Source organism: Peromyscus eremicus, chromosome 6 (genome assembly GCF_949786415.1).
Source record: "Peromyscus eremicus chromosome 6, PerEre_H2_v1, whole genome shotgun sequence".
Taxonomy (NCBI): Eukaryota; Metazoa; Chordata; class Mammalia; order Rodentia; family Cricetidae; genus Peromyscus; species Peromyscus eremicus.
The window spans coordinates 58,944,164-58,964,710 of NC_081421.1; the positions used below are offsets into that span (position 1 = coordinate 58,944,164).

At 45.8% G+C, this 20,547-nt stretch overlaps 1 protein-coding gene across 1 annotated transcript in view; it reads left to right on the forward strand.

The window, feature by feature from the left end:
* Tmem154 (transmembrane protein 154) overlaps nt 1-9,507 on the forward strand; it is a 40,827-nt gene extending 31,320 nt beyond the window's left edge. The window contains exon 7 of the mRNA XM_059264767.1: nt 6,786-9,507. Coding sequence (XP_059120750.1) covers nt 6,786-6,801 — 16 coding nt within the window. The 3' untranslated portion in view covers nt 6,802-9,507. The remainder of the gene's footprint in view (nt 1-6,785) is intronic.
* The last annotated feature ends 11,040 nt before the right edge of the window (nt 9,508-20,547 follow it).

Sequence of the window (20,547 nt, forward strand, 5' to 3'; positions counted from 1 at the left end):
GCAGATCTTTAAGTTCGAGGCTAGCTTGGTCTACAGAGCAAGTTCCAGGACAACCAGAGCTACACACAGAGAAATCTTGTCTCAAAAAAAAAAAAAAAAAAAAAAAAAAAGTGAACTAGTTTTGCTCAAATCTAGGTTTAGTATCACAAGGGATACAAGTAATAGTTTGTGCCCTCCAGACAGGTACCCAGAATGACATTGTTAAAAACAGGTGTGTGAGCATGTGTATGTGTGTGTGAGTGTGTGTGTGTATGTGTGTGAGTGTGTGTGTGTGTGTACCAGGTTATGTCTCCACAGCAGGCACGATCTCTGTGTCCTGGGCTGAATCTAAGCCTCATCTCAGTAACTCCACCCAGGCCAGGCCTCTGTTGGAAAGAAGAGACTTGATGAGAAAGGAGCTTGATTTAATTGTTCCGTGACTTTGTGCCAAACTGAACTCTATACTCTGAAACTGAGTCAGAGCATCACGACCTTCGAAGGGCTTAGTGACGGCACATTACCATTTCCAGAGATGGCTGCATTAGCTGTGGCCGTAACTCAGCGTGGCTGCAAGATAGATGGGTCAGGAGGACGGGAACGACCGTCCAGTCTGGACACACTGAGTCGCAGCTATGAGGTGAGGTATTGGAGCTGAATCTGCCCTCATTCTGCTGGCAGCCTGCCAACTAAGTGCCTTCTTGAAGATTGTTTAACGGTTTGTCCTTCTGTTCCTGTGTATGCTGTGGAAAGGTGTTCCATGTTCTTCACGTGTTTACGTAACACCCCGAGACAAATTACTCATTAATGCTGCTGTCGGAAATAAGTTGCTAAAACTGCACGTGTGCGCATCATGGCAAGCAGGGGAGGTTTAAAGAGGAGCCACTGTTGTGTTGGTTGCAGCTCAGTGGCAGCTCGCCAAGGTATCTTTAACAGGGAACTCCAGGATTTGCTAGAGTTAAAAATGCATGGCTTATTTGATCATTTCCCAGAGATGATGGATAATCCAGAGGCAGCAGGGAGCGCATCAAACTAAATAAAAGAATGGGCCTATGATGGGGGACCACCTGGGTCATTGAGCTGAGGCTATGGGGGGCTGTGGAGGGCTGGGGGGAGGACTGGGGGGGCTGAGGGGAGGAGGCTGCTGACTCACTCACTGGCCTGGTGGACAGGGCACCACACAAAACACCAGGAGGGCAGATGCTGTCTGGGAATGGCCTGATGTCTCAGCAAAGCAGAAGCAGCTTGTGTCTATGCTGGGTCTGTGTCGTCCCAGAATGATGTTCCAGAGGTCATGAGCACTCTGCTTTGGAGGAGTTAAGTAAATGACACCGCTAAGCAAAATGCTTCTCCTTAGAAATTTAAAGTGTGCTTCTGCAGACGTTTTCCTAAAGCCTTTGAGTGTCTGAGGCAATGTTCCAGATAACAAACATTCTCCAGTGCTCAGTCTGCAGAATAAGCATCAATAGGCATGTATCTAAGTGCCAGGCCTGTAACTCGGGGTTTCACCTGCATCTCTCTCCTCTCTCTCTCTCTCTCTCTCTCTCTCTCTCTCTCTCTCTCTCTCTCTCTCTTTGAGTATATGGTGCTCGGGACTGAGGCCAGAGCCTCCCTCATGCTTTAGCTCTGAGCTACACCTCAACCCCTCATTTATGCTTTACAACAACCCTATAAGATATATAATTAGTAGGTGTGTTTTGCAGATGGGTTCAGACAAGGATATTAAAGCTAAGAAAGGTTAACTTGCCCATGGTCACACAGCAAGTAAGTAACTGGGCCCTGATTCAAACTTCAGCCAGATTGAGTGTTTCTTTCTATGTTAAGAATCCATTTGTTAGTGTACCCCAACATTGTAACTATCATAAAAGCCACCCCAAAATGGGAACCACCCAGCACTAACACCCACAACAAGATGCATGAAATCATCGTTTTAAAGGTTCGAGCATTTATTTACTGAAACAGGAGAGGGTACAGTAGGTGGGAGAGGGTACAGTGGGTAAATGTGCTTGATTTTGAGCATGAGGACCTAAGCTTGGATCCAAGCATACACCATAAAAAAGCTGGGTGTGATCCCACACTTGACTTTAACCCCGGCACTGTGGGGACAGAAATAGGAGAACTGTGGTGGGATTGCTAGCTGACAGCCTAGCTCCACACTCATGGAGAGACGCTGTCTTATGAGAGTAAGGCAAGAAGTGACAGACAGGACACCCAACACCCTCTTCCAACTTATATATGCCAAGCACCTACATTCACCAACATAAATGCACACACATACACACATGCCCCCCCATAAGCACAAATTTATTTATTTATTAGTTAATTTATTATTTGATGCTGGGGATTGAACTCAGAAACTCTCACATGCTAAGCACATGCTTTACTGCTGAGCTAAACCTTCGGTCCTTTTACTGAGGGACGTGAAAAAGTTGACCAGATGGAAGCCATAGTGTGCTGCTAAATCAAAGACAAATGAAGGGACTCTAACCAGCCCAGGTCTGGCAAACACGGCTATGGCAGGCCTTACCCTTCTCCCCGATTTCCTCTGCCTTGCTAAAAACCATTAGATTACATTCCTAAAGTTAGAACCCAAGGTCTATTCCCATATTTGGCCACTTCCTCCTTCTAAGGCTGACTACTAAGGTCCAGCTCTCAAAGTATTGAAATCCACCAATCAAAAGTTCCCTCTGGCTCACCTAATTAACATGCCCAATTAAAATGAAACACCTCATCTTAACATGGAGGTTCTCCTTTTACCTTTATAAACTGACATTTTCCCATGTGCTACATCTGTCTCCTCTCCATCCAGAGGCAGTCCTTTCTTCCCTGGGTCAAAGACCCCTGCCCTCTCTCCCTGGTTCCCTTCCCCTTCTCCCTCCTCCTCTGTCTCCTGTCTTTGTATCTTGTTCTCTACCCTTTGCTCCCCTGGGGCAAATAAATCTCCTGTGTGCTGAGAACTTGGTCTTGGGGGTCCTGAGCTGATACTTTTCCTTTCAACAAGAATGTGAAGTTACCATTTCAAATTCAACCCCATCTCTTACAAGTCCCAGTTTTTGGAAACGTGACTGTGCACAGATAGCCAGGATGTGAGCTAGGGCAGGATGCCAGAAAACTCACAGGGAACACAATATGTTTAACATTGCTCCCCTGGAACCAGGTAGGCATCCTTAATGGAGAGCTGGATGTGATCGCTCACACCTGTAATCAGCACTCAGGAACCTGAAGCAGGAAGATCACTGTAAATTTAAGGATAATCTGGCCTACAGACTAAAACCCTGTTTGGAAAAGAAGCAAAACAAAATAAAAGCCTGGTGTGGTGGTACACGCCTGCAATCCTAACACTTGGGAGGCAGAGGCAGGAGGATCACACAAGTTGAAGGTTAGCCTGGTCTAAAGAGTGAGTTCTAAGCAGCCAGGCTATTGTTGTGTGCTAGCGTTCTTAGGAGGTGTGAACAGCATCTACCCGCTCCAGATAGGGAGCTTGATGATAAACCGAAGTAAGGATACCACAAGAGTCCAAACTGGTGAACCAATGCGTTTTGTTAGGGTTATTTATAGGAGCAGAAATGACTCGAAGACAGCCGCATCCCCAAAGCCCACCCCGGCATGGTGACAGCTCACAAAGCTGGGAACCTGGAGCCCACTGCACGGCCTGCAGGCAGCTCAACAGGTTGGAGTGTGGCTGGTCTGAGTGTCTTCCCGTGTCCTTTCTGCTTGACAAGCTTGAGGAGGGAGGGGCCTAGTGAACCTGGTCAGTTTGGGGGACTTCCTGAAGCTTTTGTTAACATCCAGTCTTGATAAGCTTCCCTGCAAGATGGACTGTTTCACCTCCCTCTGGACCATCCTGCCGTCTCCCTCCCCTTTAGCGTGGTCGGCCTTAGCTGGCTTTCCTCCAAGATGGAAGGGTGGTTTTGTTTGTTTGGTTTTGGGTTTGGGTTTGGTTTTTCGAGACAGGGTTTTCCTGTGTAGTTTTGGTTCCTGTCCTAGATCTCACTCTGTAGACCAGACTGGCCTCGAACTCACAGAGATCCGCCTGCCTCTGCCTCCCGAGTGCTGGGATTAAAGGCGTGGGCCACCACTGCCCGGCAAGATGGAAGGTTTTAATCTCAGAAGAAACTGCTACACAACAGCCACAGAGGGAGACCCTGACTCAAAAAAAAAAGAAAAAAAACTATATCAAAATTAAAAACTGAAATGTTTTGCAGTTATAGATAATGAATCAAATTATTCTTACCACCTGAATCAATAGAAAGATAACTGACCTATTTTAAATATGAACAAATTTTATCAATAAGTAACTTAGCTAGAGAAGACATTGAAATTGCCAATCAATGTTTGAAAAAGTATATTCTTCTTAGTAATAAAAAAGTAAACAAAAGCATAGTACAGTAAATATAATAGCTTTCTCACCTAGAAGAAGGACCATTTACCAATGGGCCTGGAGGCGTCCAAAATTCCTCTTGCAGAGAATTATTGCAAAGGGAATGATTGGAAGTGTTCATAAAAGTTAAAAATTAGAAGCAGCCTAAAGAATTAATTATAATAAGCATTGGTTAGAGACAAGTTTTATTGTTGGTTTGATAATCTTTTCCTAGTTGTCCTTTCTTTCTTTCTTTCTTCCTTCCTTCCTTCTTTCCTTTTTTTTCCCTTTCTTTAGTGCTGGAGATTGAATTTAAGGCTTCAGCATATGCCAGCCAAACACTCTACTATTGTATTACATCCCTAAGCCTCAATTTAAAAATATCTAATGGGTTAATGGGTGGCTATGTAGCTACTAAAATGGAAGAGGAGGGGGAGATGGGGGAGGTCCGAATCTGTAGGTTGTAGTGCTGGGAATTGAACCTTCTGTGTGCTGGGAAGAGCTCCACCACTGAGCTGTACCCCACCCTGTGTGACCAGGAGTAGAAAAAATAGATTACAGAACAATGTGCATATTAAGATCCTATTTTTGAACAAAGGAGAAAATATCTTTAGAACAGAAAAATATCTGAAAGAATAAGTGCCAACGTTTTAGCTATAGTGAAGGTTCTGGTGTTTTTATTCTATGTTTTGGGGGGCAGGCTTGCTGGAAGTGGAACCCAGGACCTTTCATATGGTAACCAAGCATTCTACCACTGAGCTACATCCCTAGCCATGTGTTTTCCAATTTTTTAAGAACAATGAACATGGACTGGTTTTATAATAATTTTGAAAGCCGTTTCTGCTAAAACCGTTGGACAGAGCTCAGTGATGCAGATGAAGGAGGGTCTTGCTAGATAAGGCCATAAAAGGAAAAGGTCCCATCTGGGGACCTCTGTTACACAGAGATGGGCATCTGGCCCTTAGCTATACTGTCTTGGTACCACCCTGTTTCCAAGGAATGAAGCCTCACTCACCGACTTTGAGGTTTTCAGAGTGACATAATTAAAGGTTTGTTGGTACCTAACTCTTAGAGAAGATTCCTTCTTTAGTGTGTAGGGGTATTGGTGATCAAACCCAGGGCCTGGAGAGTACGTGTGGCAAGCAAGCTCTCTGTCACTGAATTACACCCCCAGAGGGGGAAAAATTCCATTCATTGTCCACATTTAATAAGTTTGTGTTATAGAAGCCATTTTTCTGTGTATTCCCTGCATCCATGCGTTGGATACAGTTCTGCCCTCCTCTCCCTTTTCCATGCTTCCCTTGTTCCCACAGCTTACACACACACACACACACACACACACACACACACACACACACAGAGAGAGAGAGAGAGAGAGAGAGAGAGAGAGAGAGAGAGAGAGAGAGAGAGAGAGAGCTATGTCTCTCTCCCCTGTCAAGGACACACACACACACACACACATATATATACATATATATGTACATATATATGACTGATGTATCATCTACTGTGGCTGTTTTGTTTGTTTTTCTGACAGTCTCACTGTTTCCCAGGCTGTAGTTGCTGGGACTACAGGTGTATACCCTAGCTAACACATGATGCTTTACTGAGCATCTGTAGGACCAGTCAGAAGGCTGCAGTAGACTGCACCCACCTGAGAGCCAGGGAGAGAGAGCACAGCTGTTCACTGTGCTCATTCATGCTCTTCCTTGGAGACAGAGTTGACTGACCATAGAGATGCACTAGAATGTGAGTAGAGAAGACACCCAACCCAGAGGAGAAGCAGGAAGCAAGAAGCAGGGCTCCACCTGCTCTCCAGGACAGGCAAGTGGAGCCCCTGCCACACTGGGAAAAAGCTGTGAAGTCAGATATTGGACAAAGATAGCCAAACTAGAAACAAACAAACAAAAGGCATGAATTAGTCAACAGCATGGTCATGTTCTAATACCAGGTCTCTGACTTGTAATCATTCATACCCCAAGATACCCATGATGGAATTCTAAATGGTGCAGAGAATGTGCCCTAGCCCCTCTGTGGGCCTGACAAGATGCACGGTTGAAAACAAGCCAGGACCACAAACCCTTGAGGGAAAACAACACATGTGTGTTTTGTTTGTTTGCCTGTTTGTTTGTTTTTGAAAAGACATTTGGCATGTATTCATAGGGAATGGGATTAGATTTAATTAAAGGAGAGAACCTCCAACTCCATCTGGTTCTCTCCCGTCACTGGGGAGGGATTTAAGGAGAGCTAGGGATTGTCTCTTGGTGTGCATGGATTTCCTCTTCAACAATGGAACATAAAATTCAAATTGCCCCTTATTTGGGAAATTGTAAGGTAAACAGTGCTGGCTTTCTGATTGTTTACACTCACCTCTGCAATGCAGGGATCACCTTTCCCTTGCTTCTTGGAAACGTGCTATTGTTCTGTTCTATATTTCTTTCTTTTCCAGTGACAACGAATCCTAAATCTGAGCAGTGTTGATGTTTTCCAAGAGCGCACTCCCTGAGGGCACTTGCTGGGCCTGCCAAGGGAAGATGAAGAGGAGACACGTTTAATTAATTTCAAATCAGTGTAGACACAAGAAGCTTTTGCTGTTTCTTCCACCGCCCCTCTTCAGAAGATGACATCGTGGACTTGGAAGAAGGAAGGACTGAAGTCCTAGGAAAGGTCTGGCTGCCCGCCATCCCACTCAGGGTGCAGGAGCGCTGAGGCGCTGGCTTCTGATCAGTGGCTCTCCCCTCCTCACTCTCACTGCCTTCTCCTCCCTCGTTCTCATCACCCTTAATTTGCCCTCGCTGCTCTGCTTCACCCCTGAGGGTTCAAATCAGGAAGCTGGTCTTCTTCCAGGTCACCTCACTATCTAACAGCTTTGGATAATGTCCTCTCATTATTCATGTCCTCTGACCGGTCAACTCTGTTCATCTGGGGACTTTTCTCATGTTACATTATGCCTTGGAAAAGACACCAAACAAAGCCAAGTGTTTCATAGCCACACCGTCCCAGGGAGTTGTTAAGCTTGTTTCTTACCTGCTAAGAAAACATAGCAAGAAAGTACACAGTCCTCACGGGAGATTCTTGGGTGGCTCGTAGATATGCACCTAGTCACACTCCTCAGCCACGCCTAGCCACCTCTCAGTCACTTTTGGAACCTTTGTGGAAGAAATAGCAATCTTTAAAGGGAGAAGCAACATTGCAATCTTTAAAGGGAGAAGCAACATTTTCCTTCTCCACTAAGATCACCTCCATTTGCAAGATCTCGATGCTGCCGTTCCCACCTTGTCTCATCCCACAGGCCTGACCTGTGTTGTGCAGGCATGGGGCATGGAATGCGTGCAGGCTGAGATCATCTGTCACCCTTCTGCATCATGGAGATCTTCAAGGCTGACCAAGATATAGCTATCCCCGTGGCAGCTGTGGCTCACTGTGCTCTCCAGTCTCTCCTACAGGATACAGCCCTTCCTGTAGGGCTGGGAAGAGTGCCCAGTCCTCAACACAGCACTTCGAGGTGGCTATCAGGCCATCAGAGAAGACATTCTCCATGAGATTACTTGACATCCATGTGCTAAAAACAATGGAGCAAAATGCAGAAGGGCCCGCGAACCTCTTCTCTATCAAGTCAGTCCCGTTTAGTCCTTAGCGTTCTAATTCTGACCTCAGGAAGGCTGTCTAGCAAATCCAGTCCTCCGCTCTCCTGGGATGCTTGGTATTTTATTCCAGGAAAGAAACAGAATGAAAATTTTATTCTGCAAACCCCATATAAACCGAGGGGAGATGAAGTTAACAGAACTTTTTGCTGCTGACTTTGGGGTCTGTGTTTGAAAGGCTGCCTTCACGCTCCACGGAGTGCCTTCTGCCTCCCTGGGGCCCCTCTATTGAGCTCTTACCTTCTGAGCTATGCAGATAATTTTATAGGCAGAGCTGCAGACTAGGGTGGTTTCTCTATCCAGTGAAAGACAACTCTGGTTGCACTGAATCCCGGCTCTCCCACTGTCCTGGGACTGTGCAGTGCTCTGACAGAAGACAGTGTTCAACAGTGTATTCTCCACAGGTTTGTCTGTCATGTTCCCAGCATTCGCACTGACACACCTCTGAGTTCCTGCCCCTGTGGACACTCACAATCGATTTATAATCTTCTCTGGTTCTCAGACATTCACCCGGCAGATGCCACCTTCTGAATCATCGTTCCTCGTCTGTTCTTCTGCCCATGACTGTTATTTTAAATCTGTCTCTCTTCTCTGAAAAGTCTAGTTCCTTCTTTCTCGAACTGTTTAAGATTCTCGCTGACTACCCGGGCCTCTGACCTGGATCTAATCCTGTCCAATATCAGACTTCAGAAGTTCTCAGGAGTGTCTGAGGTCTTGGACTGTTACTTTGGATAAAACAGTGTTTCATGAGATGATAATGAAATCCTCATTCAATATGCTAAATAACCTCAAACTCCCAAAGAAACAAATTCACCAGCATGATGTTGAGTTTACTTCTGAGAACTGTGTTGACTTCTCTAGGGTCACAGAGCACAGGAACTTTCTACAAAGCTAGTTTGCTCTGGCAAGACTCATGACATGAGCATGGCTCAAGCAGTCAATTTAACCTTAGGAGCCTGAATCTTTTTATTACTATACAGTCGGAGCATAGCATATGCATAGGACAATTCCAAGAATTCTTTTTTACATTTTTTAAAGATTTATTTACTTATGTATCTGAGAGCTCTATTTGCATGTGTGCCTGCATGACAGAAGAGGGCATCAGATCCCATTATAGATGGTTGTGAGCCACCATGTGGTTGCTGGGAATTGAACTCAGGACCTCTGGAAGAGTAGCCAGTGCTCTTAACCACTGAGCCATCTCTCTAGCCCTCCAAGAATTCTTAAAACAAAATATTTATCTTTTGCATTATTAGTAGGAAAAAACCCCATCAATTTGTTCTAGCCAGATAGCCAATCAGAACAAATCGGATTTTAAAATAAAGATGTGCAGAGAATTTATCACAGTTGGTGGATTGTTTGCACAGCATGCACAGAACCCTGGATTCAATTCCTCTCATTGCATAAACTCAGTGTGGCTGCAGGTAGATCATTCCTCCAAGCTCAAGGTCATTGTCAGCCACATAGTGAGTTTGTGCTCAGCCTGGAATATGTAAGACCCTGACTCAAAAACAAAACAAAACAAAAACATTTTAAAGAGACATACTTTGGTGTATATTTTTAAGCAAAGTGGGTTGATAACATTGCCTGGCAGAATTCCTTTGGAAACTTGTTTCAATAAATACCTAAAACCCTCCATTTGTGACTCTTTAAAAAAAAACCTGCTATTGAATTTGTTCTGTGACAATTTCCTATATGTGTGAAGTACATTCTGATCACTGTAACCTTCACCCTCTCTAATCCCCTTCACACACCATCACTCTCCCGATATGTCTCCTTTTCACGTGACATGCCATTTAGTTTGGTTTTGAGACACATTGAGTTTAACCGGGATTGTCTGTGGGGCCCAGGGTTTGGAACTGGTGGGCTCCTAAGTGAGTATACAACTGCAGACAATGACTGTCCCTCCCCAGGGATCCATTAGTAGCCAATAGTTTTCCAATCTGTGACTGCCTGTTGATGGGCTGTCTTGTGTAGGCAGTCACAGCCGCTGTGAGGTCATGGCTGCACTGCTGTGCCCCACCAAAAGAGACAGGATTTCACAGCCCTCTTCCTATCTTCCGGCTCTTACAGGCGCAAGGATTCTTGAGCTCCCAAGCTAAAGGAGCTCCCAAGCTAACCTGGAGTATCTGTAGAAACAAATGTTACTCCTAGCCTTAATCTGAGAGGCTTCTCTTTGTGGTGAATGACAGTGAATGCAGAGACCCATGGCTGTTCAAGGTGTTGAGAATAAGTGACAGTTGAGTGCTCCACCCTAAAGAGGCCATTTGCAGTGTCACGATGCCTCTCTCCAGGAGGGCATTAGTACTCATATGCATGGGCACAGTCTGGATCAAGCTTGGCCTCCATGGGTGGCACGTTCCTTTGGCTTTCAGAGCTCTAGCAATGGAAATAATACCAATACAACTGGAAATCTGAAAGAAAAAGAAAAAAAACCTCCGTGTGATCTCGCAATTGGGTTATATAAGACAACAATTTACGCCATCTCTGGAAAAAGACCTTCTGTTGAGCAAACAAAATGTGGGTGCTAGTTTCAGCTCCTGTCAGAATTAGTGCAAACTCTAAGCCTTGTGGAGTGATAAGACATGGTTCCCACTGGGAAGACGATGCTAAAGTCATCATTGTGGGGAAAACATTGACTTTTTATACTGAATTCAATTAACACATGCGACTTCTCGCGTTCTGAAGACACTCAGGGTGCATTCTGGGGTTTTCTTTTAATAGCTACAACAAGCAGCTAGGAGCACCTTCTCTTATAGACACATTTCTACAACCACAATGGCCAGAAGGACGCCTATAGCCCATCGAGGACGGGCACTGGTCTAACCTGCTCGTAACTGTTGCCTAGGCCGTTTATCTCTTCAAATCTCCCATTGACATTGCTTTGGCACTGTGTTCTCTGGTACCGGTTTCCCTCTTCTTGAGACATACTGCTTCTAGGTACCTGGTGTTTCGTTTTGGGTTGTTGTTGGTCCCGCCACCTTTTCTCAATCATACGCCATTCCCGTGAGGTCGTAACCAATATCACTGTACAAAACCAGGACCTCTGTGCACGCTCCAAACTCTGGAGTATGTTGAGAAATTAAATACCCACACCGAAGTGCTTGGTATTGTATGAGGTTAGAAGTATGATTCAGAACTCTCCGACACAACCGAAGGGGGACTGTGTTTCTTTATGATTGGACTGGAACAGGTGCGAGGACTCAGGCAGACACACACTTCTCAGCCCGTCCCACATCGTTTTCCTCTGCCTTCGGTGCTTTATAAGTGGATATGTGAACGGTACCCGAGCACACTCTTCAGTTTCCCTTCTTGGGTTCCCCGGTGAAGAGTGGCCGATGTGCAGCCACCACGGAAGAAGCATCTGTTTTGGTGGAGAGTGATTATTGTGTTATTCTCAGATGAAATCTCTGAAATTATAAAATAGTATCAGAGGCATGGAGACTGCATGATTAAAAGGCCAACTTTTGAAATCACGGCGATTGTGGACATTCAGCAAGCAAAAAAAAAATGTAGTATGTCAGTAATGATTTAACACATCAGTATATATACACGTACATCTTGAACTTACGGGTAACTGAAAAATGTTGCATTCAGTTCTTTCCTTTTCCAAGCAGTTAAATTGCTTCTCTAGGAGGTCAGTGAGGTCAGGTGACCACAGGTTAGAGATGTGCCTCACCTGCCTCTGTCCTAGCAATGAACGTATTTTAGGTTGCTGCCCTTATGTGAGAATTGTCCAGTGCCGGTGGGATGGCTGGGGAGGGGGTAAAAGCCCTCGACAACAGCCCTGACAATCTGAGTTCAGTTCCTGGGACCCACATGTGGAAGGAGGTTCAGAACTGACTCCTGAGAGTTGTTCTCTGACTTCCACATGTGTACCATGGTGCGCACACACACACACACACACACACACACACACACACACAGGCACACACACATATGCATGTACATAAAATGTAAACAAGAAGTGCTTTTGTTTAAAGGATTGTCCACTGGGAGATGTAGTTCAGGGGCAAAGCGCGTGCCCAGCATGAGCAAGGCCAGAGGACCCATCCCAGGACTGCAAGGAAACAGTAGTAAGGGCAGAGGAATTGTCCCATCGCTGCTGATTAGAACTGATTTGCAAAGCCATCCAGGTTTTAAGACTAATTGAAATGAGGTCTTCACTTGTCTTGCATGTCAGAACAATACATAATAACACTTTTTTATGATTTGCGGTTTTATCAGGGCCGGGTATACACGTGTGTATGTGTGGGAATTATTCTCTTCTGAGGGTCATTTTTAAAACATTATTTTAGTTTATTTTTAGTTTATGTGTATGAGTGTTTTGCCAACACATTTGTCTGTGCACTGTCCACGAGGTGCCCACAGACACCAGAAGTGGGCGTCAGGTCCTCTAGAACCAGAATCACAGACAGTTGTCAGCTACCATGTGGGTGCTGGGGATCAAACCTGGGTCCTCTTGAAAGGCATCCAACACTCTTAGCCACGGAGCCATCTCTCCAGCATCTTTAGGGGCATTTAAATATAAAAGTAAATCAAAACACATGGATTTGTATACTAAATTGCTCATTCAGCAGTGATAGGTTGAAAGGAGTTTCTAAGTTAATTTAAGAATGAAGAACTGTGAAATAGGAGAAGGGATGCTTGTCATGACCTTGCTTCCATGCCTACTGATGGGTATCAACACACAGGCTAACACTGTGTTTACAAAATGTGTTGCTTGCAAAAAGTAAAGGGCTCATCGTGCATCTTGCTAAGGAAAATTCATGTAATTTTGTGGCTGTAAAAGGAATGGTTACTCTCAGGACTGCACTGCTTTGATCTACATACCTCTTTAAATAAATGAAACAATCCCAATCCCAAGCATTCTTTCATAACCGAATCTGCTTTATCCAAAGTCATCTAGCCCCCAAACTGAGTTTTCTGCATCTCTGTAAGATAACATTATTTTTTTTAATTTAATTAATTAATTTATTTATTTTTTTGGTTTTTCGAGACAGGGTTTCTCTGTGTAGCTTTGCTCCTTTTCCTGGAACTCACTTGGTAGCCCAGGCTGGCCTCTAACTCACAGAGATCCACCTGGCTCTGCCTCCCGAGTGCTGGGATTAAAGGCGTGCGCCACCACCACCCAGCACATTATTTGTTTTTATCCTTCCTTTCTGAACAGTTTTGCATGAATGGATGAACCTTGTTTATGGGAACGTAATTTAAAATATTTTTAATAAAAATGAAAAGAATCCTAGAGATTAAACTTCTCTCCTTCTTAATGATGAACTGTTCTTCATGGCTTTCATCCTGACCTCATTTTCCACGCCTTGGCCTTGTGCCTGAATGAGACTGGATTGATAGATTCATAACACGTAGGTGGGATGAAGCCATGCTGAATGGGATGCAGGCACAAAGACCAGTCAGATCATTAACAAACAGTGAGCAGGAAGAGTCCTCCCAAAGGTCAATCAGTTACGGCATCGGTCCATCCCAACAGACCCTGGAGTCCTCTGCAGTGTGTTTCCTCCCTATCTCTATCAGACTCTAGTCAACAATGTAACAGGTCAGCCTGCAGATGGCTGGATCCAAACAGCAGACAGCTCCACAGTGAAGAGAAAGGACCAGGACAGAGTCAGGGTCTTGACGAACCTTTACTTTGTTACAAAGTAAGCTTAGTCTATACTACCAGAGGCAAATTAAATTGTTTCCCAGGGCTGGAGCAATGCTAGGTAGTTAAGAACACTTGTCCATCTTGCAGAAGACCTGGCTTCTGTTTCCAGTGTCTATACCTGTTGACCCACAACTGCCTGTAATTCCAGTTCTAGGGGATCCAATGCCTTCTTCTGACCTCTGCAGGCACCTGCACATATGTGGTGCACATGCATACATCCAGATACACATGCATCAGTAAAATCTTAAAATAAGCAAATGGTTTCTTGCACATGAAAGATGAGTCCAATTATCAAGAATCTAGATCCTTCTAAGTATCTCACCTTCCACAGTGCAAGACATCCATCCTCTGGGCTGCTCATGTGCTGACAGGACGGCCTGGAGCTCCAGTCACAAGGAGACAGAAGGAACTGGTCCAAGGGTGAGCCTCCCAAGCAGGTCAGCAGCTGTTAGAGAGCCTGTGTCCCAACGCAGTGAAGCAACTCCTCCTACATCTCTCTGGCCAACCAGTCTGCAAGGTGGTTAGGCACAGAGGACTCTGTGTCGGTGGATTATGTCCAACAGCGGAGGGTTCTGTTTCTCGGAGCAGGTGTCTGATGAGATAAGAGTCCTGGCTGGGAGGTGTTATGTACTCAGTATAAATGATCTCACTTTAGTCGTAGTACTGTGTTTGTAAGGCCACTTAAAGAACCCACGAGCTCAACTTTGCAGCACCTGCTTCTCATTGGAGTTTTAAACACTATATTGTGATTTCTTTCCAACAGTTAACAGTAAGACCATGATTGTCAGTCTAGTCACTGACACCTACAGGGCACAGCCTGAAATAAGTACCAGAGGCTGTGGGATGCCAGAGAGAGAAGGAAGAACTCCAGACCTAGAGGTGTTAAATCATGTTGCCCAGGCTGGATGGTGGTGGCACACTCAGGAGGCAGAGGCAGGCAGATCTCTGAGTTTAAGGCTAGCCTGGTCAGTACAGCAAGTTCTGGGACAGCCAGGGCTATACAAAGAAACCCTATCTTAAATAATAATAATAATAATAATAATAATAATAATAATAACAACAACAACAACTAAAAGTAAATAAGTAAATAAACCATGCTGTACAGACAGCCTCAACTTAGAACAGTGATAACCACAAAACCTAATTCCTGGGGGCTGAGAGGAGTGGGTAAGAGCACTTGCTGCTCAAGTGTGAGGGCTTGGGTTTAGATCCCAGTACCCATGGCCATGTATACCTGCAACCCAGCATGTGTGGGGCGCAGACAGGAGGGTTACTGGGACTTGCTGGCCACTGGCCCAGCTCTGGGTTCAGTGAGATGGTTTCAGGGGAATAATCCCCTGAAAATAATAATCCCCTCCTCCAGCCTGTACACCTGGACACATGTGCATATACACCATAGAACAGGATACCTGATTCCCTTCTCCAGCCTGCACACCTAGACACATGTGCATATACACCACACACACACACACACAAACACACACTCAGAGAGAGAGAGAGAGAGAGAGAGAGAGAGAGAGAGAGAGAGAGAACAAACTAACAAACCCCATTTCTTGGACCTAGACACTATTAGGAGTATGGAAATCAGGGAGGAAACAAATGCCCTCTTCCAAGAATGGAAGGAAGGAAGGAAGACATTGGGTGCAGTGGAGAGGCTTGCCAAGACACTCTCAGGAACGGGTGTTCAGTGTGAGAATTTGCAAGAATTTAAGTAGTGTCAACTAGCATCTCTTTCAAAGTCACAGTTTGGCTTTTAGAGCTTCCAAGGCTGGCTTGTGCACAGGCCTTGTGAAAAGCATGAAAAGCGAGGCTTCATCCGGGCTTCAGGTGCCCTGCCTCTGGATATATTTAGCAGTCATACCTCCCCAGACAGAAAAGCTCAGTTGGTTTTGGGGTCCGGCCACCTGATACTGCTTAACGGGCCACCTCAAAACCTGGTAACTCAGAGTAACAGTGGGTTCTTTTGCTCACAGATGTGGGGTTCAGTGAGGATGGCTCCTCTTCCGCACGGGATCAGCTGAGCAGCTCACTTGGGCCTGCCGGCTGCACTCTCAGATGCCTTACTCACATGGCTGACTGCTGGGTAGAAACCCAGCCAGGGCCTTGGTCCTGCCATATGGGAATTTCCATGCCCTACTGTGTGTCTTCAGATTGTGGCTACTGGATTCCAAGAGCAAATATCTCAAGAGAACAATGTGGAAGGAAGTGTGTAACATTTTAACATTAGTCTTGTGGCATGGCCTCTTCCATACTGTATTGAGGTAGCTACAGAGCCTTACACAGGTTCAAAGAAGAGAAGACATAAGCCAGGACCAGTCAATGAGAAGAGTGTTAAGGTCATGTTGAGAGAAGAGTAAGTATGTATGTGTATGTGTGGGTGTGGGTGTGTGTGGGGTGGTCATTGCCAGCATCTGGGAGAATGTAATCTACCAAAACTGGTGTGTCTTCATGCAGCCTGTAGGAAAGCTATGAGTTAAACTTTTGTGGAGCAGTCAGGGTTATTTGACCTCCCAGGAGCCCAGCACCTATCTGGTTGTCTTTGGCTTGGACCTAGTTTCCTCTTCCAATAACAATCTGCTCCAAGTGGTAGAACTAGTTTCACCAACTGCACGAGGAGGCACGAGGCACGAACCATGGCACGGAAGGGCTGGCGGGTGAACGAGACACAGAACTGCGCTCCCCTCTCGGCACAGAAGGCCCCAGTGCTGAGGACTACTCAGAGCACCTCAAGGGTAGGATCAAGTCTGAGTGGCCTCTGTGTCTTGACAGGTGCATGGCAGAGGGGCTCCCAACGACCATGTGAACACGCAGAGTCTGTGTTAGTTCCTGCGGACCCCGGCAGCCTCTGTCTGTGATGACAGACACCAGTCTCGCATTGCTCCTGATCTCCATTTTCTACCATTTCCTGGTTTCCATTTTCCTTATCTTCCATTTGGATCCTGAAACCATTCTTTTTTTTTTTTAATTAAAAATTTAAATTTGTTTTACATGCCATTACAGTATCCCCTCCCACCTCTCCTCCTGTCCCCTCCCCCCACCTCCTTTCTACACTCCCCACCCCTCCCCATCCACTCCTCAGAAAGAGTAAGGCCTCCATTAACAAAGCATGGCATATCAAGTTGAGGCAGGACCAAGCTCCTCCCCGCTGCATCAAGGCTGAGTGAAGCATCCCACCATAGGGAGTAGGTTCCAAAAAGCCAGCTCAAGTGCCTGGGACAGATCCTGGTCCCACTGCTAGGGGCCCCACAAACAGACCAAGCTACACAACTGTCACCCACACGCAGAGGGCCTAGGTGGGTCCCCTGCAGGTTCCCTAGCCTAGAGTCCATGAGCTCCCAGGAGCTTGGGTCAGCTGTCTGTGGGCTAAAACCATTCTTTATCTCACTGTTAATTTGTTGGTTGGTTCTCTCCTATCTTGTAGGTCCAGGGATCGAACTCAGGTCATCAGGCCTGGCATCAAGTATCTTTTCCTGATGAGCCATCTGCCAGGCCCTGTCTTTCCCTTTTCTTTTTATCTTTCTTATTTTTATGTTTGAGACAGTCTTGTCATGTAGACCAGGCTGGCCTGGTTGATTTACTATGTAGACCAGGCCGGCCTTAAATTTGCAGAGACCTTTTTGCCTCTGCCTCCTGAGTGTTGGGATTACAGGTGGGTACCACCTCACCTGGATCCATTCCTTAGCTTTGTTTGTTTGTTAAGACAGGGTCTCTTCTAGCCACACTGGCCTAGAACTCATCTTGTAACTGAAGTTGACCTTGAGTTCCTGATCTTTCTGCCTCTGCCTCTTGAGTGCTGCAGTTACAGGCATGCACCAACCACTGTGCCTGGGCTATCTTTATTTTAAATTCCCTATTGTGTGTATGGTTTCTCTTTGGTGACCGAAAATACAGTATGGGGGGGGGGCAGAGAATGATTGGAACTAATTAGCAAATAGTAATTAATAAGCGAGGCAATAGAAGCAAAGTGCCCCCTCCCCCCGGAAGGAAAGGGAACATTCAAGACGGAGCCAGAAGATCATTAAAGTGACAAATTTGGCCTCAGCTTTGGACTTCCCTTTTTTGGAGAAATGTGTTTTATTCATTTTTTTTTTTTTTTAAAAGGAGATGATCCTTTTTAGGTAACAGTATAAGCACAAGACAAGAATTGTTTATTGTCTGGGCAAGAAGAGATTTTTTTTTTTTTTAAAGATACTAGCTGAATGTGGCGACACATCCCCATAATCTCAGCTCTTGGAAGGGGGAAATGACACAAAAGGATGGTAAGTTTGAGGTAAACCTGTGCTACATAGCCCGTTCCAGGCTAGCCTGGGTTACATAGCAAGCAAGACCTTGTCTCCAAAGAACAATGACAACAAGATGTCCTTTAAATTGTTCTCACGATGTTGTTTGGTCGCCATCAAATACAGGTGAGACTAAGAGTTACAGCCAATGGAGCAAGACAGCAGCCTGGGAGGCCCTTTCATCTCTTACCTGCACAGCAGTATCCCCAGCTTACCGTAGAGGCCACCGATTGCTCGTCCCGTCTGTGAGTACTCCACCAACTGCCACAGTTGGATTGTGACAGTCCCCAAAAGCCCATGAGCTAAAGTCCTGGTCCCCAGGGAAGTGCTACTGGGAGGTGGTGGGCCCTCTAAGAGGTATAGCCTAGTGGGAGAAGTTTAGAATTATTCAGTGTGGCCTTCCAAAGGGATGGTGGACCCTGGCTCCACCCTCACATTTTGATACTTCTTGACCATGAGGTGAGCAGTGTTACTCTGCTATGTGCCCCTAACATGACTTGTTGTCTCATCACAGACCCAAAGCAATGGTGCCAATCAGTCATGAGTTAGAACCTCCAAACTGTCGGCCACATTAACCTTTCCTTTGCATTAGGTGATTAAGCAGGCACGTTGTTAAAGTGATGGAAAGCTGAACACCTGCCCTTCCCCATTCCATTCTAAATGGACTTGTGCCTTTCCTCTGTCTCACACTGTCCAGTCCCCCGCCTTCAGGCAGCTGAGAGGGATGTACCTGGGAAAGCAGCCAAATGCCTTAACAACACCAGGGTTCATGTTCTGAGTGGAGCATGAGCAGAGAGAGCAAGATGGAAAGGTGAGGATAAATGCTCTTAGAAAGTTCTCTAACTCAACAAAGTAAACTAAGGTTAGATAAAAATCCTTTTTAAAGGGCCTGGGAGGCTGAAGAAATGGCGCAGCAGCTAAGACAACTTACGTTTCTTGCAGAGGTTTGGAGTTTGGTTCCTATCACTTACATCATGCTGCTCATAACCACCTGTAACACCAGCTCTAGACTCTCTAATGCCCTCTTCTGGCCTCTTCAGGCACTGCACTCACATGCGCATACCCACACTTTTACACACACATAGAGACGTATAATTAAAAATAAAGAATAAAATATTTTTTAAAACTAAGGTTATTATTATAACCAAAGGGGGAAAAGTAAAAACCAGAGACAGGCTAGAAGCAAGAGTCAGCCAGAGGCAGAGTGGAAAAGGTAAGTGAGGGACCTTGCCCCTGCCTCCCAGGGGGCTGAGCCAGCCAGAGTCTGCTCTAATTGGTCACCAATGCACAGTGAACAGGGGTCGGCATGGCCAGAGAATGAGATGGATGTCAGGTAGCCAATACCTTCTCTTTGTCTAAGTTCTCCATCTATCATGTTTAACTGGGAAACCTCCATCCAGACGGATAGTGATAAACAGACCCTCAGATGCCACCCACGTTCCCTGTTCTGATTCCTTCTACAGCCATTTGAGGGAGGAGGCAGTGGCATCTATCCAGAGCAGGTGACATGAGCCCCAACACTCCATGTGAATAAAAGAATTATTGCTCCTTCATCTCTCCTTAGAAGTAATGTGTGTGTTTATTTAAGACTCTGGCTTTCATGGAGAAAAAAAAAAAAACTCACTTAAAATAGCACAGAGCAAAAGAAAACTTTGCCCTTAGGGAAGGGCAGTAAGTCGCAGCTTCCAGGGACCAGCGGAAGTTGGTACAGGGGGCCCAGGAACCAGCAGACCAGAGCACACAGGGCAGCTCCTCCCCTTTATTTTCTGAGACAACTTTCCCACAGCACTGCCACGCTGCTGCTGGTACCTCCAGGGGACTTCCTGCTTTTACCACTGAAGTAGAAATGAGTCACTTTCTCTGCTTCAGACTAATAAAAGTCCCCAGGAGGGATTTGGTTGAACTATCTAGGTTTCAGGTCTTCCGTGGTTTGTCTCCACCAAAACTCATGTTAAAGCATAATTCCTCAATGCGGCTATGATGGTTACTCATGACTGTCAATGTGACAGGGTACAGAGTCATCATGGAAACGAACCTCTGAGTGTATCTGTGAAGGATTTGCTGGATTTGGCTGACTGAGGAAAGAACCACCCTAAATGTAGGTGGCACCATTCCACGGGCTGGGACCCAGGATTGAACAACAAAGAGAAAGCCAGCTGAGCAGCAGGACTCATGGTTCTGCTTCCTGCCTGGGTATGCAAAGTGACTGTCTGTGTCCAACTGCCACTGCCATACACCTTCCGGCCACTGTGGACTGCGTCCCTTCAAACTGTGAGCCAAAATAAATGGTCTTTCCATCAGTTGCTCCTGCTGGGCACTTTGTTCCAACAACACCTAAAGTAACTGAGACAGTGGCAGGATGGGGAGGTGTGGCCCAGGGGAGGGCTTGATGATGAGACTGCAGCCCCCATGAGTGATTGACACCTTTCTCCTGTTAGTTCCTGCTTTCCTGGGACAGGATTACTTGAGAGCAAGGGATTACAAAGCAAGTCTACCCCTTAGAATTTGTCTCTTCTTCACACATCCACTTTCCCTTGGGCTTTTCTGCCACGCTGGGAGAAGCACAAGTCTATTAGCCCAAGCAAGTGTATGCTGGCACCATGTTCTTGAACTCCCCAGCCTCCA